Below are 23,365 nucleotides of genomic sequence, written 5' to 3' on the forward strand. Positions count from 1 at the left end.
ATACGAATATTTTATTAGTTATTACATTAATTAAAAATCAAGATAACATTCCAATTTAGACTCCTTAATTCCGCTAATTCTTTTGCACTGCGTGTAATGTTTACCAGGTAATTATTGTAATCATTTGAGTGACAACTATAATTTTTCAGTTTCTTTGAAAACTTGTTATTTTTATGGCGATGTTGCATACAAACCGGATACCAGTATAATAATACCTGAAAATTGTATCAAAGAAGTCTATACTTGAATTTTAAAGTACATTAACCTGATTAGTTTATCACGTGATACCATTTCACCCATATAGCTAGACAGTTTTTTTTTTTTTTTTAATACAGTGTATTTTAATGTATAACTGTTAATTTAGTTAAACCTTAAAATTAATTTCATATATTATAAATAACATAATATTTTGACGTCTTTATGCTTCATGTATCATGTACCTATTTTAGACTGTGTATATAGTTTATATTTATTGCAATAAATCAATTACAATAAAGAAAAGCAAACAGGGAATAGATTGAATAGACTTAAAAAATGTATACATACGAATTAATTTATATACATAGTATACCTACGCGCTATTATTTTTATTTGTATGTACAGTGAATATTATACGTATGTTTTTTTTTAATTAGAATACATTTATTTTTTTTGCTTGCACTATTTACATTAAAAACATATTTAACTATATAACCTTGTGATATGTTATGCAATATAGTATATTATATATTATTATATGCATATGGTTTATTTTTAATTGGATTTTACGAATACGAGTATAATTGGGATTGTCATACCATATTAAAAACTAATTTTTGTTCAAAGTTTTGACTGTATCATATTTTTGTGTATTTTTGAAACATAAATGCTATTACAAATTAAAATTACCTAATAGTTATGATATTAGAAACAACAAGACGATATAATAATAATTTACTTTAAAAAAGATAACATAATTTAAGTATGCGTTTAAAAAATATTCACATCAAGAAAATAATGCGTGCAAAATAAATAGAAAAAAAAAAATTAAAAATTATCATTTGATTGCGTATTTCATTTTTTTTATCTTACGTAATTTAGTCGTGTACTATATCTGTAACTAAATAAATAGTAACTCACCTACTTATAACATTTCGATATACCATTAACACATTTATGTTGTACGACAAGTGACTTATCGTATGTAATGGTTAAAATCCAAAATCTATTGGAACACATCGTTTAATATTGTTTATTATACGCATGACACGTTTTACAAAAAGAAAAAATTCACGACGACGGAAAAAATAAAAATAATATAAATACATACATTCATACATATATAATATAATTATTTATGTTTGTAAAAATAGTAGGTATGTGTATAATGTATATATTATTGGTATATCGTCTATAAATTTTTTTACCTAAATATACATCATATCTTTTTTATAGTTTCTATGATTTATCATAATATTAAATAAATATAAATACGTAAATATAATTTGTACAAGAACTCGAACTAATAATTGAACACTATCTCATAGACTTAAGAAATAAATAATTAAGAACGAAGGTAAAAATAATATTAATAATAATAATAATAATAATAATAATAGTAGTAGTAGTAGTGAAAATATAACGCAGACGATGTAAAAAATAATAATTATACAATATTATAATAATATAATCACAGGCTATACGGATATTGAAGTAAATATTCGATCAGTTCGTTTGGTAGTGATGTAGGGGTGATGGTGATGAGTTTCTTGTGCCGGTTGATGACCAGACGGGCCATGTGCTTCAGCGACGGAAACCCGGCGGCGGTGGACTTGACCATCGGCCGGCGGAGGTTCATCCACGAGTAGAACTTGCCGCGGAGGTCGGTCCACACGGGGCACACGTCCACCTGGCGGACAGATTCGATCCGGGACAGCCGGACGTAGTAGTCGATCAGCTCGATCGGACACCGGAACTTTGGTACGCTGAGCGCGTCCGCTCGCCGGGGCATCGAGTCCAGCCCGAACACGCCGTCCGCGTACGTGAGCCGGACGCTCATGAGCCGCGAATCGCCGGCGCGGCCGGTCTGCACGTCCATCGTGAACAGGTGTTCCGAGTGTCTGGAATCGCGAACGCAGAACCGGCCGGCGGGCATGCCGGCGAGCGCGTTCGCGGCCCAGGCCTGCGCCTCGGCGCCCTCGTAGTACCAGCCGGACGCCCGGAGCCGGTCCACGGCCGTGGACAGCACGCGGAGGTCGCGGGCGTCCACGGCGTCCGACCCGATGGGCGGCGCAACCACCGCGGCGTCGTGGTCGATGTGCCGACCGGCTGGGTGCACCGTGGCCGACCTGACGGCCGAGGGCAACGTGGTCGCAGCACCGGCCGCCGTGACGGTCGCGCTACTGCACCGGGAACCCGACGGTTCCGCCTGCTGCTGCTGCTGCTTGATACGCCTGCACGACACCAGCCGGCCGCCGGCCAGCGCTAGCTTGGACCGTTCCCGAGACAGCGCGTGATTGATGTGCATCTGGTACAGGACCACGTTGCGCTGTTCGCACGCCCACCTGTCCCACAACCGGATCCAGCACGCCTGCAACCGCATCGACTTGTCCGCGTCCTGGACCAGGGCCGCGGGCGGTGCGACCGAAACGCCGCCATTGTTCCCGTTGTCCGGCCGGCCCGTTTTCCAGCACGGAATGTCTAACATCTTCTACCCATGGCCCGTACACCGGAACTGCGACCGACGTCAACGACGACTCGTGCGCGGAATGAGTGCCGCCCGTACGGTCGCGGCCACTGAAATCATATTGAATGACAAACGACAATTAATAACAATAATACGGGTACGATGAAAATAATAATAATATATAATATTAAACGTAAATGTCGAGTTATATGACACACGACGTGTTATCGCGCAGAACGATATTCCTCGGAATTGACAATAATATTTTATTATATTGTATTACGCGATTTTCGGTTCCGGTCGACCGTGATGTGCGGAGCTTGTTAGTTCTGCGCCATAGACATTTGCACAGGACGATATAGCGCTAAGATCGTCGTCCGTTGACCGTTATTATTCGTTCACGTGAAACTCGGTTTACAATAATGGTAATGGCAATAATAACAACAACAACAACCGCGAGCGCCGGGCAAAGGCGGAGAAACAAAGAGACACGAATAATATCCGTGTTTTGTTACTAGTTTGTGCCGGGAACAAAGCCCTTAAAATTCGGAAGCCTTATCACGTGCGGTCTACGGGCCGGTATTGATTTCAACACGAGACCGCAAAAGTCGCTCGACACGCTCGGGTAATTATTATGCGCACGGCGGCATAGTAAAACATTGACCAACATTCGTACCGTAATACCTATAATAATATTCCCATTGTATTCGTATTTCCATTTCCTGAACGTGTTTTACATTATAAAATATGACATGTCGTACCTGTAACACGACTACGATATTAATATTATACGTTATTATGCGGATAGCGTTTTTCAGTGGCGAAAGTGCGTGGATAACGTACGTTATTGTTGTTACGACTTATAAATAATCATGTTGTGACCGTAGGCCACTACCGCGTTACGTAGACGCGTGTTTTGATTTTTTTATTGATAAATAAAAGTCACCTGAAATACACCCATTCTCGTGTACGTTGTTGTTATAAAATATCAACACATCACATATTATTACAGTAGAACCTCGATTATCTGAACTAATTGGGACCGCACCTAGTTCGAATACGCAAAAGTTCGGGTGTTGGAAATTTAAAAAAAAAACCAATTAATACATTTTTAAAGCAAAGTTAAATATTTTATATCATATATTTATTGTTATTATTATTTAAATTTTATTACATAAATTACATTATTAGAAATACATTACATACATGGGAACATATTATGTTAATTATAATTTTTGACAAACAAAATTATCGATACGAGTGCTTCAACGAGTTCTAAAATTCGGATAACAGAATATTCGAATAATAGAGGGTTCGTATAACGGAGGTTTGGATAATCGAGATTCTACTGTATTCTAAGTATTCTATTTGGATTTTTTAGTTAGTATCGGTTTTGACGGACAACGGCGGAATAATGTGTTTTCGAACATTTCGTACAGATTTCCGGCCATACGGGGGTTTAATGGGATTACGGCCGACGTGGAATATAATTTTTCATTTGTAAGTGAAAAAGAACAAAAACAAATATTTGCATACATTCTAGCACGATAATCATACATTTTAATAATACATCTAAACATATGATACAAAGTGATTCCATCACACATGCTCGCATTATTTATTTTTTTCAAAATCTGATTTTTGGTGTCATTAAATTTACTTTGGAACCGTGTTTTCAGTCTTGAGATTTCTTCGTACGACGTATTAATAATACGTAGTAAAGATTTACAAACTTCTGTTTTTCAAATGAGAACCCTTTTACAACTGAAAAATTATTTAGTAGATATTTTTTCTGAGCAATGTTAGGTACTGGTATCAAAATAAAAATTCAACTTGACTAGTTTTTGAATTATTAGGTTTTGTATACTAAGGATAATAATACGTACATGACAATAGAGTTGAAAGATGAGACTTAGAGTAATTTGCAGTTTTTAGTAATTAATAATTCTAATCTATCAACGTTTATAATTTATAAAATTGATCAAGTAAAATAACACCAAATCCAATATCTCATCTGATTAATATTTTTCTAATACCTTTTATATTATATTATTATCCATAGACTTTTATTTTTTGTATAAATAATTTAGTAACTGTAAAATTACTCATTCGAATCTTGAGTGAGGTAATCAAATTTTTTTAAAAATACTGTCCACTAAATAATTCATAATGAAAAGGGTTCTGAATTTTCGTTTGAAAATAGAAGTTTGTATCGCCACAGGACATTTTTCAAGTAGTACAAAAATCTTAAGAATTCATAATAATATAATCATTAGTATACTTAAATATTAATAAAATCAGGATTTTAATTAATTCGTTATTATAGGAAAAAGGGGGTGAACATAACTCAGTGAATCACTCTGTATATACCAGTTACTTACTCTACACAATATACGCATCGTATTATGTATAATTTAATGGAATACGTATACATACGCTTCTTCCACTTTCGCATTATGCGTTATATAAATTGAATATAGGCACATCACATTATATTCACATGGACGTAGAGACTTTCGCGTCTCCTCTCAACGATATACGAGAGAATACCGAGAATACGGAGAAAATCTGATAGACGTCAGATGTGTAATATATATATAGTAGTACATCACGCGATTGGATTTAAGGCGAGGATGTGCATGCGTATACGGAACACAGTTTGATAAAAAATCGTTTTCAGAACATTTCATCTGATATTTTTTATGCACACCTATCTATACTGTCGTACATACGTATAACGCTGCACTACATAATATTATCTTTGAGTATATTGTAAATAGTGTGAATACTGAATAGTGATACACGACCATCCAAACATTATGCCAATATAATGATTTGTTATTATTAATCAGTTCCTCGGAACTGTCAATGGACTATGCGCTGTGTCATGAATCATGCAATAAATGTAAATAATAAATATGTTAAACAATTATAATTACATTTTATTGTAACTTTGACACCTCTATACCAAAATAATTTACGTTTTATCAACATAATATAACTATGTTTTTCAATAAAACGTTATTAAATTTAGATATAAATGAACATTTTGCCATTTGTTACAAAATTGTATGAAATGAAAATAATTTATATTCTGATTTGTGGGTAGTGGTGGACGCCCAACGCGTGACGCATGTACTACACAATACAACGTTGTCTAATTTGGTCAAAAATAAATAAAACGTTGCCAAATGCAACTAAATTTTATGAAACTAAAATAATTAATTTTATAATTTGAGGCTAACACCAACTATCCAGTTGTATTAATAAATTGTGTGGCAGATATTAAGAATTTAATTAAGAAAAGCGTGGCTCAGGGAAGTTTGAAGGAGCCATGGCTTCTCAAGCTTGAAGATTTTCCTAAAGTAAAAAAGAAGAAATTTATTTTATTTTTGTAAAATTTTGATAAATGCCTATCCTATAAAAAATAAAATAAAAAATATACTTAGGTTTCTTGGAACTACGTTTGATATCTATTACCAATTACATTGGATAGCGAAAATTCAAACACTTTGATTTGGAGTCCGATCGCAAAAAAAAAATAAAATAATTACTGTAAATACTTAAATTGTTCACCTAATATTTATATTATTACGAGATAATTTTTAAAATAGTTTAGATTTTATATAGCTATATGTAGACATTTAAAATTTTTAATTTCTTTAGTTTTTTTCTTTTATAAAAAATATGTTAAAAAGTAAAATAACAAGAACATCAATTTTAATTACATAATTAAAAATATTATATATATATATATTTTTTTTAATTTAATTTTAGTTTATTTCGATTTATGTTGATACAATTTTTGTCTATTAGTCAAAAAACTTAATCGTTATATTTCTAAGGTCCTACATAGATTTTCTTAAAATTTTTGACGACATAAAGTATTCGTCAGATGAAATATAACGATTTTTTTTCTTAGACTATTATATATAAGCACTTAAAATTTTCTGATTTATTTAGTTTTTTTCCGATTTATGCTTGATAACATTTTTAATTTTAAATATTAAAGGGAAGAATTTAATATACAAAGTTTCTTGTAAATTAAAGATTATCAAAAATTGAAAAATATATAGTCATAATGGTATTATAATATAATATAATATACGTACAATTACGCAAGTACTATATATGTTTATTGTTTAAGTATAAAACAGTGATGGGCAACAGGAGATTAATATGCTGCAAAACCGAGCAGATATTTATATAAATACGTATATAAGGTATAAATATTAAAATATTTAATATGTGCCGAGGTGAATGAATTATTATTAGTATCATCTACACGAGACACCTAGATGCGCGTAATTCATCGAGAAATCCGTTATCGTGTTTTGGCATACAGTAATAACGTATACCTACTACTGTTGGCGTTTGTATCACAAGCAAATTCGTAAAATAATAAATGATACATACTATAAAACACACACTATAATTAATTTTAAGCACATCTAATATGTTAAAATATACATTGATATACATTATATACACACTCCGAACATGGTGTACATATTATTAAGCCCGGTCCCCTATCAGTGTAAGACATTCATTACTTGTTTTTTTAAACTATTAAAATTTAAATATGAAAATGTTTTTTTCATTATTTTAAGTTGTTAATAAAATATATATTTGTACTAATTTTAATTACTACCATTTCTTAATTTTTAATTTTTTGAAAGATCGCATATTATACAATTTAATTTCTATTTCCAAATTACATACATAAAAATTAAATTTTGGACAAGTGGTTTACCATTACTCATTTTAAGATAAGCGTAGTAGAGATATAAGGAAATCCTGAAAATTGTATGACCACTATTCTTATGGTTAATGGCTTAATCTAAGCTTTAAATAATTATAAGATATAACTTATATAAACTAAATACATATCCGAAGTTCGAATTTTATATACCGAATTACTTTAAATAATATTCTACTTCGGGATATGAAATTATAAATGTATTTTTACATTCAAAGGTGTTAAAATGTAAAATAATAACGATAAAAAATAGTTTAATAAATAAAAATAATTTTTTTCCAAAAATTTTGTCTTGTACTGACTTGAAATTATCTAAAAGAAATTTTTTCAAATAAGTTTTCAATTACGTATTTTTTGGAATGAGTACGTTACGTTAAATTGATCATCCCGTACAGTGCATCACGCATACTTATATGTTCCGACCGGATTTTTTTGAATCTATGTATACTTCTCAGACTCGGTGATATATTATTTTACATATGGTGACATTTGACGTTTACGACTCAAGTATTTTCAACGGACAATATATCACTGTTAAGCGAATCTTATATGATATATTATTTTTTTTGCTTAAATGTATATGTATTTATATTATATTAAAATACATACCCTGAAACGAAACGATGAAGACAACGATATGAATAAGATGTTGTGCAGTTATTATAATATGATTTATATTGCTACTTTATATTAACGCACGTTGTATGATATGTGCTTATATATTGGTATGAAGTATGAACACTGATTGTATAAAGCGTTCCAATATCAAGAAGAAATTAACATTAAGAAATCATTATTACGAAGACCAAGAATGCTCCAGACGGGATTATACATTTCGGAGATTTAACGGCGACGTTATCGACACTGAACTGTATAATGTAGAACACAAATTATGACACTATAATAACAATAATGAAATTACTTAACCACGCGTTGTCGATAACGATCCTTGAGGATTCCTCCTCCTATTCGGTTTTATTAGTCTTTTGTCACGCCAGCGTATAAATACAATTATATCAAGTGGTGATCGTATGTTTTTATAATACGTACAAAAATCATTAATATTATTTATAGTGTTATTTACTTATTTTTAACAAATTTAATTATGTTTAACGACTACTTGAATAATACTTTATTCAAGGTTGCTTGGATCAGTTGAATCTATGGGTTAAAACTTTGACTAATACTACGATATAAAATTTAAATAAGATCCAAATTCCTTTAAATTTAAAATTGTACTGAATTTCTAAAAGATATTCCTACGTATTTTTAAACTAATTGTAAGAGGATGCCACAACCTCAAGTGTTGTCTTCCGTCTTACAAACGTTAATTTGAACAAATTTTGTGTTTAGCTTAAATAATTAAATATAAGAGTGAAATGACTTATTCTTAAGTTGTTTTTTCGTTGGTTTTTTATGATACTTTAATTTTTAAGTAAATTATGAGAATTTTTAAATATTAATATTTTACATGGCCAACACAAATTGGTGTGACGTCCGCTTAAACTTAAAACCCATGCGCAGAGAACCAAATGTATTTTAACAATTTTACAAAATGTTTCTCAACAAACTATCTTCCCATCCTGACAATGCCAAGAAACCTTTAATAAGATTTACTTGAGAGGAACCGATATCGTGATCTATTAAATAAGCTAATATAAAATATAATAAAAAAAAAAAAAAACTATGTAAAACTTAAATTAAATAAATTAAATAATTTTATATTGTTGAAATTGTTCTTAGAATGGCTTATTCAAAATTGCTTACATTTTTTCTTTTTCTTTATCGTTATAATATTGTGTTTAAACTTAAATATGCAATGATATACACATTTTATAATATTTTCTAAATAAAAATTTAAAAAAATATTCCATGTTTGTATCCGCAGACTCGAGTGACCATTTCCGGTAAACATGAATAACATTAAATTTTAAAAGAACACGTCATGTTATTACCTTTAATATATTATTAATGTGGTGAGTAGCTACTGTAATGATATAATATTCAGTGATCGCCTCATAAAGTATTAAAAAAATACACATAGGTGTGCCGAATTACGCATACACGTCCATTGCTTATAAATAATAATAATAATAATAATAAAATATTAAATTTGCTGTACTGAAAATTTACGAATACTTTTATACTACACTTAATAGAAATAAGTACATACTGTAGCTTACGATAGCTATTATAATATATAAAATTACAATAATATAGTCTCTTGGCCCTCAAGCACCACAACGACCCGGAACAATACATGAATTGTTTTCGTTATCGAATCGTATTAAATTATATCGAAATGGTTGGGAATTTGTGATAATATAATATACTGATGTGCGGTTCGTAGAACACTGTTATAGAAAATAACGTTATTTACGTACAATATACATTGCAATGCATTCACATGTTGCGTAGGAATTTGTTTTTCGTTATGCTTTTTTTTCTACTTATTCGCGTGATAATCGACGTTAAATTGGTCTAATTACTAATTAGTATATTAGTATACAGTCATTCTTGATTATTAATTATTATTATCATTAATATATATTTTTATAATTTATTCGCGGGAAGTAGATAATATAGACGATCAAGCTGTAAGAATAATAACGATAAGTTTCATTCATAATTTAACGCGGTTACGACAATTTTTCTTTTTGGTGAAAGTTTCATGTAATAATAATTAATGACTATAATACGACAGCCAAACGACGAACGCATATAATATACACGGGAGAAAGCAATTTCGTAGAACTCTTAATGGAAATTAATGACTGACTTTTGCTAGTGTAAAATTGGCAAGTGCGCCTGCCTCAAATGATGCTTCCAATACATTATAAAATTGTGGTTGTAATTTTAAGCACATTTTAGTAGACAAGAAAAATAAAATATTGAAAACATGGGAATACAGTTTAAAAAAAATAAATAAATAAATTGTCATTAAAAGTAAAGTATTGTAACCAGGTGTTATTTCCAGTGCACTGAAAGTCGAAAAAAATTATTATATCTTTAAACTTAAATATAATAATGATAACGTAATTATACGTAGGAAGTGGATTGTATATATATCTAAATAATGGCGGCGGAGACTTTTCATATATTATTCTTCGAACTCAGAAACCCTCGAGATTTGTGTCTGGCGTCCCGATGATTATATGTACGATTATTATGAAAAAAGTAATTTCAACTGCACTGAACAAATCACGACCTACAATATTTATTTAGAGAAAACACTTTTATAAACTATAATCACATCGCTACAGCCCACAGTCAATTGAATAGACTATACAGCCATGCGCTATTCTTTTTAAATCCACGTATTTATAAGTTATAATACTTTATTTAATTCAGATTTAGTTACACGTATTATACAGGAATTTTATAAGATAAATATCTTATAGCAAAGTTAAAGAATATATTTAATCACAGTTTAAAACTTTTTTTTTTTTGCTGACTAAAAATATTTTGATTCACATTAAATATTTTTAAATAGTTTCAAAAATGATCATTTTACGTTTGTAAAAATAAATAATTTTAATATTATCTATATACCATGTCACATTAATTTAATTAATTTAATGAGTATCAAATAAAAGAATTTAAGCCTTAAGGGTGATAGGATCATCACTTTGGTTTTATATACCGATTAATACCGCAATCAGGATAATACTGTGCGTTTTATTGCTTAAACGTTGATATCCGGGGTGATAAGATTAAGAAATACCACGCGATTCCTTTTAGAATAAAAAAATATTTTAAAAATTATGAATAAACTAGGTACATATTAATAATTTTGAAGAAAAGTTTTATAATATAACACGTAAATATATTACACTGAATGATTTCAACGGAACATTGGAAATTTTTTTAGTTAATAACTCGCCAACAATCAGCACCAGTGTGTTTTATGCAACCATCATACAGTGCTTTTCCATATTTTTATCGCCTTGAGCTGAAAGGTTTATACTTAATTCTTTGAAGTATTATTATATAGTAACACATTAAATAAATACTACTTTTTTGTAATTTAATTTAGAAATAAATAGTTTTATATCAATTAACTTATATTTGGATTTTAAAAAGATTTATTAAAATACGAGTATGTGTAAGGTAAGTATTTGTATAATTTTAGATTTAAGTATAAACTTATGCATAATGCATATTATTTTGTATTTTTAATAATAATATAGGATAAATGAGTTACCTCATTAAAATACTATGTATGATTGAGGCCTATGCTATGGTTGATTTGACTCACTAACAGTTCTAAAACAAAGAAATCAAGAAATTATTTGTTCTATACTTTGAATTTTAATAATCGGTATGATAAGACTTTTGATAGGTTAACGAATAGGTTACAGTGTATGTATGAGTAGTTAGTACTTGATTTTGTTTTTAACTTTGTTATGAATATTTTTTTGAAAAAAATAGAAACCTGAACTAATTCAAGGTGTCTTCAATCCAAACTAATCATCTTGCCAACATTTTCAAATGGTTAAATATTTTATACAGTTTATTAAATTTTGAGTACATTATAATAAAATTTTGTAATTTGTAAATACTATAAATATAATAACTTGGTAACTCTTAACGACAAAATTTATAGATAAAAAAAATAATTTAATTAGAATTCTTTATTTGAGAATTAATTTTATGTTATGAAAAATCCATTGTCAGATAAAAAAATAAAGAGATATAGATTAGATGCATGTATTATATTTTAATTTAAATTATATTATTCGTGTTTAATTTGAACTAGCATTAACAATGTTCAAGATAAAACACAAATGCACGTTCTGGGAATCACGATTCCGGAGGTATTAAAAAGAACGTGCACATAACATATTATATTTATTAAGTAAACATACTCTTATATATATACTATAAAATATTTATAAGCCTATTCAGAGATTATAATGTAAATAAATAAGAAGTTGTTTAAATAATTTTCTATCGTCATAAAATAGTTGTAATAACACAAGACTGCACCTGTTTTAAGGGAATCATGATTCCGAGAATCAAGAATGTATTTTTGTGTTTTATCTTGAACATTGTTAAGGCTATTTAAAATTAAACATAAGTATTATAATTTAAATTAAAATACAATATAAGTGCCTAGTACCTAATCTATATCAGTATACATATTGTACAATGGATTTTTCATTGTTAAGATTCCTTTCAAAATAAATATAAATAAAATAATTTTAATTTTAATTCATTATATATTATACATATTTAAACCTCTTTATCTATATTTTTTACATTTATAAAGTACAACGTTTAATTACTTAAAATTAAGCATGCTGATTAAATTGTTTTTACATCTACAAATTCTACGATTTCTAAAAGTTATACCAAATCCGTATCAATTAATTTTATAGTATTTACAAATGACAATAAAGCATATTTCAAATTTAAACGTTATTTACCTCTTTCAAAAAATCTTATTTATTTACAACTAAATCTAAACTATTTTAATGTACAATAAAAAAAAAAAAAATGAAGTGTCATTCGTATTGTTTTGTATCCGCAGTCTAAACATAGACAAGAGAGTTGCACCATATTGTGGTTATATTAGATTCATATTACTCAAAAATTTAAAGACATAGTAGAGAAAAGTCAAAATAAAATGATTCTGTGTAAAATATACTAATGATTATAAAAGCATGAGTGAGACGAACGTTTGGAGCGTTCATATTTCACTTATGTACATACGTATATAGGTGCGTCAACCTATATTTAAATTATTGAAAATTTGAAATTAAAGATGAGTTATTGTATTTAAAAATAAAGTTCTGAATTTGCACAGTGGAATATGTTATTGTTTTTTGCATTTATAATGTTTACATCTGAAAACTGAAGTTATGATTATTCGCATGGCCTCATGTTTTAAACTACGTTCTTTAATACTGATGTCATTTCTACAAACATTTTAAGTTGACAGTTCTATTAATGTTTACTCTTATACTTCCTATATATTTCCAACCTAGTTAATTATATTTATTTTTTAAATTGACAATCATGATTCATAAATATTTCCTTAACTCCGTGGCTTGTATAACAGCAATTCAATTTAAAATAAATAAAAATAATACTATGATATAAGTAAGTACCAGAAACATAGAAAGCCTCATAAAACCGAGACACATTTAAAAGAATTAGTATCATTTTCGCAGTGTTAAAAGGAACAATTGAACAACTATAAAAGTTTTCTCGATCCAGAGTCACAAGTTTTTGGAAAACATTCATAATTCATAAACCTGTGAAATACGAGTAAAACATTAAATTACACTGAGAAGTGGCAAAGTATTTCAAGTAATATATCGCATAGAATTAAGAATTTACATGTGCAGAGTATAATAACTAATAAGTATTAAAATACTTCAATCAATATTATGGATATGATTATCGTGTGGCAAATGCCACTAGGTTTTCATTGCATATTTAACTGAGTTTCGCAGGTATAACTTGAAGGTCGTGTAATTGAAATTTAACTCTATCGTATAAAAAATAATAATAGTGAAACAATTTTCAAAAATATTTTAACTTAATCTTGTAATTAAAGAATAATTTTTTTATTTAAATTATAAATCAATCAAAATTATACGTGTACAATAAATTATGCTAATTTATAGGGAAATTTTAATAATTTTTTCATAAGCTTAAAGTTGTATTCAAATATAATTTATATAATTACAGTATTTTTATTATTTATTTAAATCATAAGAGAACGTCCCAACCACATGTGTTGTTCCGTCTCAATAACTAACGAATACCATACTAAAATATAGGTACGTTCAGCAGTTAAAATTTTATGACTTTAGCTTAAATATTAAAGTAAAATGTCTTATTATCGAACTTAAAGGTATGAACATTACATGTGATATCTCGACGATTTCATTCATCACTCGCTTAAAAATTAATATACTGTAAAATTCAACGAGAGAACACAGTAAATATTCTTACCTTTAAGTCATTTTACTTTAATATTGAAGCTAAACACACAGAATTAGAACTTCTAAATGTTTATTTTTGTATAATATGCATAAATGAGATAGAAATAATACACGCGGAACGATATTCTTCTAATAAATATCAAGATAGATAAGGTTACTAATGCGAAAAAAATTGTATTTTGTTACTGTAGAAGTGTACTGAAAACGGCTAGTATTAATACCGGTTTTACTTATCATAAAAAAAATGTATAAAAATTATTTTAAAGACTTGAAATATTCAGGCTTTAGTAATATCAACAACTGTACAATCTAACCTTATTAAGCTACGTCTGTTATTATAATATCTATATAATTAGATAAAAATATTATTATTTAATTTTAGTTTTTTGTACACACCATAAGTAATTTCTTAGTTGACTATAGTCTATAAAACGTCAAAGTTTTTCTCTAAACAAAAATGTTAATTTAATAATTTAAATAATTGTGAATTCAGAACTGACTATTTCCTAAAATATTATGTATCTATTAAAATAATTTTAGGAGTCATGATTTTTTTTAACGAAATTATTACATTTTTAATAAATTGTATTAATATTATATAATACCTACCCTTACAACTTGTAGTTATGTTATGCAGCGTCTTGTTTTATTAAGTACATTTTTTCTAGCACAGAAATCGTTAGCGAATCAATGAACAACTTTTAAATATACTGACGAGTTTTTATTATGTCTAGATTATTTACATATTTTATACCGTGATATATTGATACTATAATAAAAACTACACTATCACGAATTAATACTGCTATTGCAGTCTACACATCAAAATAGTATATTTGTTTTGTTACTAATTTTTATTGGTATATGTTTTTCCCCTTATTATTCATGTTTTAGATTTAATGTGTTGAATTCAATTTATTAAAACACATGTAAAAAATAAATATATTTGCCGCCATTAATTCATTTGAACAAATTTACGATATTAGCTATTTAAAATAAGGAATTTTCATTAGAACCAACAAGAGATGAATAAAATAATTTTACTATTGTTATTTACTGTTAATTATAAATATAAAACATTACTTATGGATAGGATGTTAGAAACATGTCTCGTTCGCTCATCTAAGCACAAGCTAATATTATATTATTATTATAAGTACATTTAAAATCAATAATAAATAAGATAATCATATTCCAAGACAGATCTAATTAAAGATCGGTTCACCCATATTGCTTAAATTATCAGACCTTAATAATAAATATTAAATGAGACAATATAAAATAAAAAAACAATATACCAGAAACTTTAAATACGAATAAAATTGTTGGTTCCTTTAGTATCTTTTTATTAAACTTTTAAACTTTAATAGGTATGTATTCAAAACGATAAACGAAAACTTTATATTATATATTGTTTGATTTGCATACCACGAACGCTTTGAAAAGTGAAAATAATTTAATAATAATTGATCGTGAATACATTGTAAATGGTAAGAATAAACAGAAAATATATTTTACAAGATGAGATAAAAGTAAATTGTTCAAAACTTAATCCTAAAAGAAATTTGCGAATCTTGTACACTGTACAAAAATAAAACTATGACAGAATTCATTAAATTTTCAGGTTTATAAGTTTATTCAAAATTATTTTTAAAAAACCAATAATTTTAAGAATTTATAATATATATATTAATCTTATGATATTGATGACTATTTCTATTAGAAATTTTTACTAAAACTATAGGGTTACACAGATAACCTACCTATTTAATGTATAATAATAATAAATCATGTAAAATTTATAAATTTTATTACCATCTGAAAATAAATAGTACAAACTGTCCGCCATATTAACTGTTGTTATAACTTATAACCTATAATAATACAAGCTATCTGTAGTTTTCATTAAAGTAGTATTAGTGTTTTACAACCATTTAATACTAGTAGGACAGTCATCCGCTAATTACAAAGATAAAGGTTGCTCAGGTTGCTCAGTGAATCAAAAACATTTACTTTGGAACCTCGTAAATATCCAGTTGTTACTGTATAAAAATCCGATTTTAGTAAAACAAAATAATATTATTTATTTTCCGTGTCAAATTGCATATATACTTACGTATAGATATAGCTAGGAATATTATAAAATGTTGCATGTGATCTCATCTGCAGTCAAAACTCTTAGTATGCCTGACTACATTTTTATAGAACATCAAATTTCAAAAATATTTTTTAATATTTTTTTCCATAATCCATTCTACTTTTTAAGTACTATTTTACAAAAACCTTTTTTATAATTTTACTGTCTTCAGTGTAGTATTTATTTCCAAAAGCTATTATACTACTGTTTTATTTTCCCGTATTTGTCATTTTTGCTTTTCGTATTCAGAAAAAAAAACCAAACAAGTCACTTATCTATAAATAGTTCAGAAGGAGTTAAAATATTTAGAAATTATACCACATAGAATATGAACAATTATATAATTTTTATTAATTATGGATATTGTTATTTTAATCACTTGGTAAAAATATAACATATTAACGTGTATTTATTTTTGAGTTATATCATAAAAACCAAAACTATATAGTTTTTGAAAGAAATTTAATTTGATCTACTTAAAAATTATACGCATTCTATTCACGTTCTATTTGATTTAAGTGAGTGATTTTTGTAAAATATGAACTAACACTGATATTATGTAATAATAATATAGCTATCAGATGTGTATCTTATTTATATATTTTTGTATAACAATAATCTTGTCATAAATAAATATTATTCGGTTCTATAATAGGCAAATACTTTAATTTATATAAAAATTAAAAACCGTGTAAAATTTTAAATTGCTGTGTAAGGTGTAGTATAGTATTTGTATCAAAAAAGTAGTTTATCAATAAATAATATCATATATTACTTCGTATAATAATGAACTCAATCAAAGAACTATAATTAATTACACTAAAAAAATGGTTAATCTGACAAATTATATTTTTATATTAAAAAATGTAACTTAAGTGAAGACTTCCAGAACATATGAATACTTTTTCTAGTAATTTTTACGTTCATTATTGACGATCATGTATGAGAGTAAAGATAATCTCCCGCCCGCTTTGTCCAAATTGCACAAGACAAACTATAAATAATTGTTGGACTTAATTTGTGAGTACTTTTGTGTTGGTTTTGGAATTTAGAAGTTTATCGATTCAAAGCTTTAGTTAAATTATCTGGCGATGTGTATGACTAACTTCATATTAAAGTTTAACACTCAAAATGTTGACATAAAAAAAAATCTTGAATATTATATGAGCTTAAATTTAACCTAACCTTAAAGCTTCTTCGCCCTACCCCCTATAGTTTTATTTAAATTACTTATGCAATCATTTATCATATATCACTTTATTAGTGTTTCCGATCGTTGTTTATAATTCTATTATACATTTTTCGTTTTAAAATTGGGCGAATTTTCTTCTGCCATTTTCAGCTTATAGCCTATTCTAATTTATATTTTTATCTGTTCTGTTTCTATGTTACTATACTTACTATATAAAGAGTGTAAATGTATCATTTGCTAATATAGTTTAATAAATTTGTATTTTATATGTATCAATGTATATTATATTTGGATTTAATAAACACGTTATATTGGTATTTGCTGAATGTGAGGGATTGTAGTCCACAATGTTGATAACTTAATCATTGTTACAATTTTTTTAAAGAACGCTAATTTTTTTTACTTAACAAAAAAATCCTTTTCTAAAAAACACATTTTTCCATTTTGAATTTTATTATGAAGATATAAGGTTACTTCATTAAGTCTATATGTGATATGTATGTATGTATTTATAGTAAGTTAATACCTAATATTAATATTCATAAACGTATAGAGTCCTAAAATTGTATGACAACTTAGGTAAGTAGGTTATAATATTATAAAAAATATTTTATTAATATTCAAATTTTAAATAAGTATTTTTAATGGATTGGCTATTAAAATTTAAATATAGATGATATATTATGTGATAAAAATATTTATAAGCTACTATTTAAAAAATTTCGTTGCATATCTATTATCTATGTATAGCAATATTATTAATTCATAAAATGTTTATTTTCAAAGAATAATTAATAATTATAATTGTTCGTATAAATTATTAAAAAGTATACGCTTAAACCAAATGCATAAATATAAAATAAATGGCAATTAAAAAATAATTCACTTCCAAAGGATATTATATTCTTTAATTATATTGATTGGACATATTTTTTATTAATATCATTACTTTTATTATATTTTGTATAGTATTTTCATTCAAAAAAAAAAAAAATAATAATAATAATAATAAAGACAGGGACTACCCAAGCAGCCAAGTTACAACATTTTAAGCGTATTTCTACGTAATTAAACTAATTAAACTTATTTTTTAAGTATGCCTAATAACATGTATAGTTTTATCACAACCACTAGATTTAAAAAAAGTTATATCTATTAACTTGTGATCGCATTACTTAACAAAAAGTAACCTATAGGGCATAGTCAATAATTTATTTGCATATTATCATGTAATTAAAAAAAAAAATAACATTGTAATAGTGTCAACGATTTGAATGAATACTCCTTTCACTCAAATCGCTCTGTCTGTATCTTAACATCTCTTTGCACATACTTAATATTAATTGAAATAAATAGTAAAATAAATTCATTCTCTTGACATGATTTCAGCGTACTATTTTCTCATTCAGGTCTATATACGCAACATAGATGTTATTATATATTCACGCAGAATCATTTATTTTGTTTTTTTTTTCTGTAATCTTATACTCCATACTTAATACAAAATCTACTACCGCCATTAAATTAATAATTACCTTTATATTGGATGCTGGCTTTATTATTTAATATGTATTATAATGTTTAATGTACAATGTTATTTTATGTATTATCTCTGTAATAGTCGAGCTGTCATAGTTGTAAACTAATAGCTAATAAAAATAAAAAAAAAAAAAAAAAAAAAATGATAAAATATGAAATCAATATCACAAACCCTCTAAAATATTATCCTCAATCATTTTTACAATAAGTGTCTTACTCTAAGATCGCTTAAAAATCATAAAATAATTTTATGTGAATGTATGTTATTAATAAAATAAAATATTACGCTAAATATTGACACCCTCTTAATGTATATAAAAATATCGTATTTGGGTAATTTATGTTATTTACATTCATCTACATCTATAAAATACAATGCATATACAGTGAAGTGAAACCACTAAATATCAGACATTTTTGGTCGTTAAAATTTGGTCAGCTATTCAAAGGATTTAGTTTGTAGAAAGTTTTTAGTCTGTTCTCAAAAAAAACGTTTGCTATTTGGAGGTGTCTGTTAGGAGAGGTTTCACTGTATTCATAATACAAATTATTGGGTAATTACTTAAATAATTAAAAATATCTAATTTGTTTTTAAAATATAATTTTTTATTTTGAATAGTTTTTTAATTAAACTTAACCTAACCAACATTTTAGAAGTCTTACAAGTATATAATACATAGGTACATATGTATTTAATAAGAATTAAATAATAAAACAAATTTTAAATTTTCCTCCCCCTTAATGGACATAATTTCTAAATATTTTTTATAATCAATGGTAAAGAAAATATTATGTATATTGAATAGTGATTCTTAATAATTAGATAAGTCATAAGACGTGATAACACTTTAATTTATTATAATGTTGTCTTATTTAGTTTGAACGCCTTGAACAGTATAACATTATGAATAACCTAAAGACCTGAGATTTAAAGCAAATATGTACATTATGCTTTTCTTAGAATTCTTAACTAGTGTTATTATGACGTTAAGATGGCTTAGTTGCACATTTCAATAATTACTCTACTCGATACACTCATTACCTAGTGTAATTATTAATTTTCTACAACTAGCTAAAGGAAAACTGAAAAACATATTACCTAATCTTACGCCATTAAAATGTAAAACAAACATCTTAATTCAAAATATTGAAAAACCCAAGGCAAACTGAACAAAAACGATAAAGTAAACAATGTAAGTCATAACTAATGTTTGTTAAAGTGTATTTAGATTAAGTACCATAAGTTGATACTTATTGAACTCCACGGCCATTTTACTCATATTATCTTCAATCGGGTACTATAGTTATTTTTTATTTTAGTTACATGAATTAAACGTGATCTATTGGATATTTATGTTTATGTTAACATGTTCTTAAACAATTGTTTCGTTATAACTATACATTACTATTTAATATTAACAATTAAACTATTATGTAGACATAAATAATTATAAGTTTCAATCAAAGCGGATGATTTCAGCAGGTGGTGGTTACCTTAATCATATAGGTGTATAACAATCAATAACTAGCGAGTATTAGCAGGGCCCTAAGAAAAATCAATCTCTGTGATTACTGTGATATCAATTTATTGAAAAAATAACGAATAGAATCTTAGTACCTGTAATGCGTGTTTGTAGTCCGTAGAAAAAATAATAATAACACCTTTAGACTTATAAGCCGTCGTCGAACCGAAGAGTGTGAGAAGATAAACAACGTGTATTCTTCTGCAGTAGTATCGGATTAATTCGAGTGCGCATCGAGTAAGCTACCATTGTTAAGAGAGAAAAGCGAAAAAAAAAGGCTAGAACGATTTAATTTTAATTGATAACCGTCGCACTATTGTTACGATTTAAACAATAATAATAATAATATATTTTTCACATAATTCACAATAGAAACGTGTGGACGGAAACGGAAACGTGCGCCGGTACAACGACGAAGACGCGTACACTCGCACAACACAATTATTCTCCGCGGACGACGGTCGGTTGGAATGAACCACGCCGAAACGGTTCGCGTGCCGGTCCAGTACTGACTACGGTCTACGATATTATGTAGTGTGGCGGCGGTTCTTTACCACCGGCGTGGCGGTGTGTCTCCGATGTCGTCCGTCTGTCGACCGACCCGACAATCACTCCTCCGCACGCACACACCACGGTGCGGCACTACGGCGACGGCGGGTGCGGGCGCGCGCGCACGCACACGCGTCGAACGCACGACAAACGGCCGTCGACGCAAGCAGCTGCCTCCGAGCAACGGCGGCGGCGGTGGTAGAACGAAGACGACGCGGGCCTCGACTATAAAATACAATGATAATAATAATAATAATAATATAAACACCGAGAGTGTATAGTAAAATCGGACGTGTGTTTCGAGAAGCGTGCAGACCACGAGGAGTCCACCGCGTCGTAGTCTGGAGGTCGTGGAATGTTGGGCGACGGGCCTCGTGTGTACAGTAGTACAGCCACCCCCTAACCGAGCCGCCGGGTGTGTGGGCGTCGCGGCGGGGTGCGCGAGTGTTTGTGTGGGTGGTGTGGTCGCTGGTGGTAGAGAAGAGGGGGCAGAGAATTCGGCGCGTTTTCGTCTGCCCGGCGTTCACATCGGTCCGTGAAGACGACGACGACGACGACGACGACGACGACGACGCATGCAATAAACACAACAATAATAATAATATATTATATTATAATAAAACACGAAAATAATATATAATGCCTACACATTATACGTCATATATTTTATTATACGGATGTACGTTTTTCAAAATGCGCATAATATATAATACACTGCCACACTGATATGGTGTCTGGTATATATTATTAACAAGGAATTTTAATTTTTCACGCGCGTTTTGTCAGGAAATCAAATTTCATTTTCTAAACTATCCATATTGTAAGTTAAATAATATGAATCGATATTTTATTTTATTTTTAAACACACCTATAAATGGCATTGTATATCCCTTCCAACACGGCGATATATGCAAGTGTCGGCGGAACGTGTTTTGCGAACAGAGATGAATCTTTTAAATATTTAATCGATTGAGCTAAGTATTTTATTTTTAACCATAATAATGTACAGTGGATCGCGCAAACGTTCTTCGTAATTTTAAAAAAAATATTATATTATTAATACATGAAAAAGAAAAAAAAATTAAAATTGGTTAATAATTAATAATAAAAACGACTCATAGATAACTACAATATTTTGTAGCGCATTGCAGTTGAATATTAAAATCACATTAAATCAAAAATAATCAAATATTTCAAATTTATTAGTTGCTCAAAAAGTATCAAAATATTTTGAAAAATGTTTCAAAAAAAAGATTTGAAATTTTAACCTATCCTAACAATCATATAATATATTATTATAAATATTAATATCTAATATTAGGTACATTAGGTTTTGATATTTCAATTTCTCAAATCATAACAATATTTTAATCGTCAAAAATAAAAAATCAATTAAGTACAAATATCAATATAGTTATACCCACATATAAATATTTATAATGTCATTAATAGCGTAATCATTTATAAATTATAATTTCCTAAACTCACATCAGATAACCAATTTATTTATTAAAATTAGGATATATTTTACCTGATTAAGTATTTGATGATTAGTTCCTAAAAAATGCTCATTTTATGATATTTTAAAGTCATTCTTATAAGTTATATTCATAAAAATGTCCTCCTTTAAACCTTGAACATGTTCATGAATAAATTATTAATAATTATAAACCTATACCAAAAATCCTAATGTTTGAAAAAACTTTTCAAAAACGATTTCATTAAAAATTACAATATTCCTAAGTTTTTTTTTTTATGAATACATATGTTTTGTTATGGATAACTATTACCAATATTACAGTTTTTAAACTACTTTGGGTTTATTTAAATCTAATCCCCATTTAGACAACGTATTCTATATACTGATTTCAAATAAGCAAGAATTTGATATAATACATCACACTCTATACTAATATGAGCTACTTATTAGTATTCTAAATTCATAATTAGCTTAATTTTAATTATTTTTAACTAATATAATCTAGAATATCTAGATTGTTAAATACAAAAACTTTCAATGAATGTATTCAAAAATTACCAACGAA

The 23,365-nt window shown here is 28.0% G+C and overlaps 1 protein-coding gene across 1 annotated transcript; it reads right to left on the minus strand.

Moving 5' to 3' along the window:
- Positions 1-1,598: 1,598 nt before the first annotated feature.
- LOC112594215 (cytokine-inducible SH2-containing protein-like) lies at positions 1,599-21,528 on the minus strand. Its single transcript, XM_025338891.1, has 2 exons — positions 20,867-21,528; positions 1,599-2,775 (listed from the first exon to the last, which is right to left on the minus strand). The coding sequence occupies exon 2, from the start codon at positions 2,684-2,686 to the stop codon at positions 1,670-1,672; it is 1,017 nt and encodes a 338-aa protein (XP_025194676.1). The 5' UTR covers positions 2,687-2,775; positions 20,867-21,528; the 3' UTR covers positions 1,599-1,669.
- Positions 21,529-23,365: the final 1,837 nt, after the last annotated feature.

The sequence above is a fragment of the Melanaphis sacchari genome, unplaced genomic scaffold (assembly GCF_002803265.2).
Source record: "Melanaphis sacchari strain LSU unplaced genomic scaffold, SCAv2.0 Contig221_pilon_pilon, whole genome shotgun sequence".
Taxonomy (NCBI): Eukaryota; Metazoa; Arthropoda; class Insecta; order Hemiptera; family Aphididae; genus Melanaphis; species Melanaphis sacchari.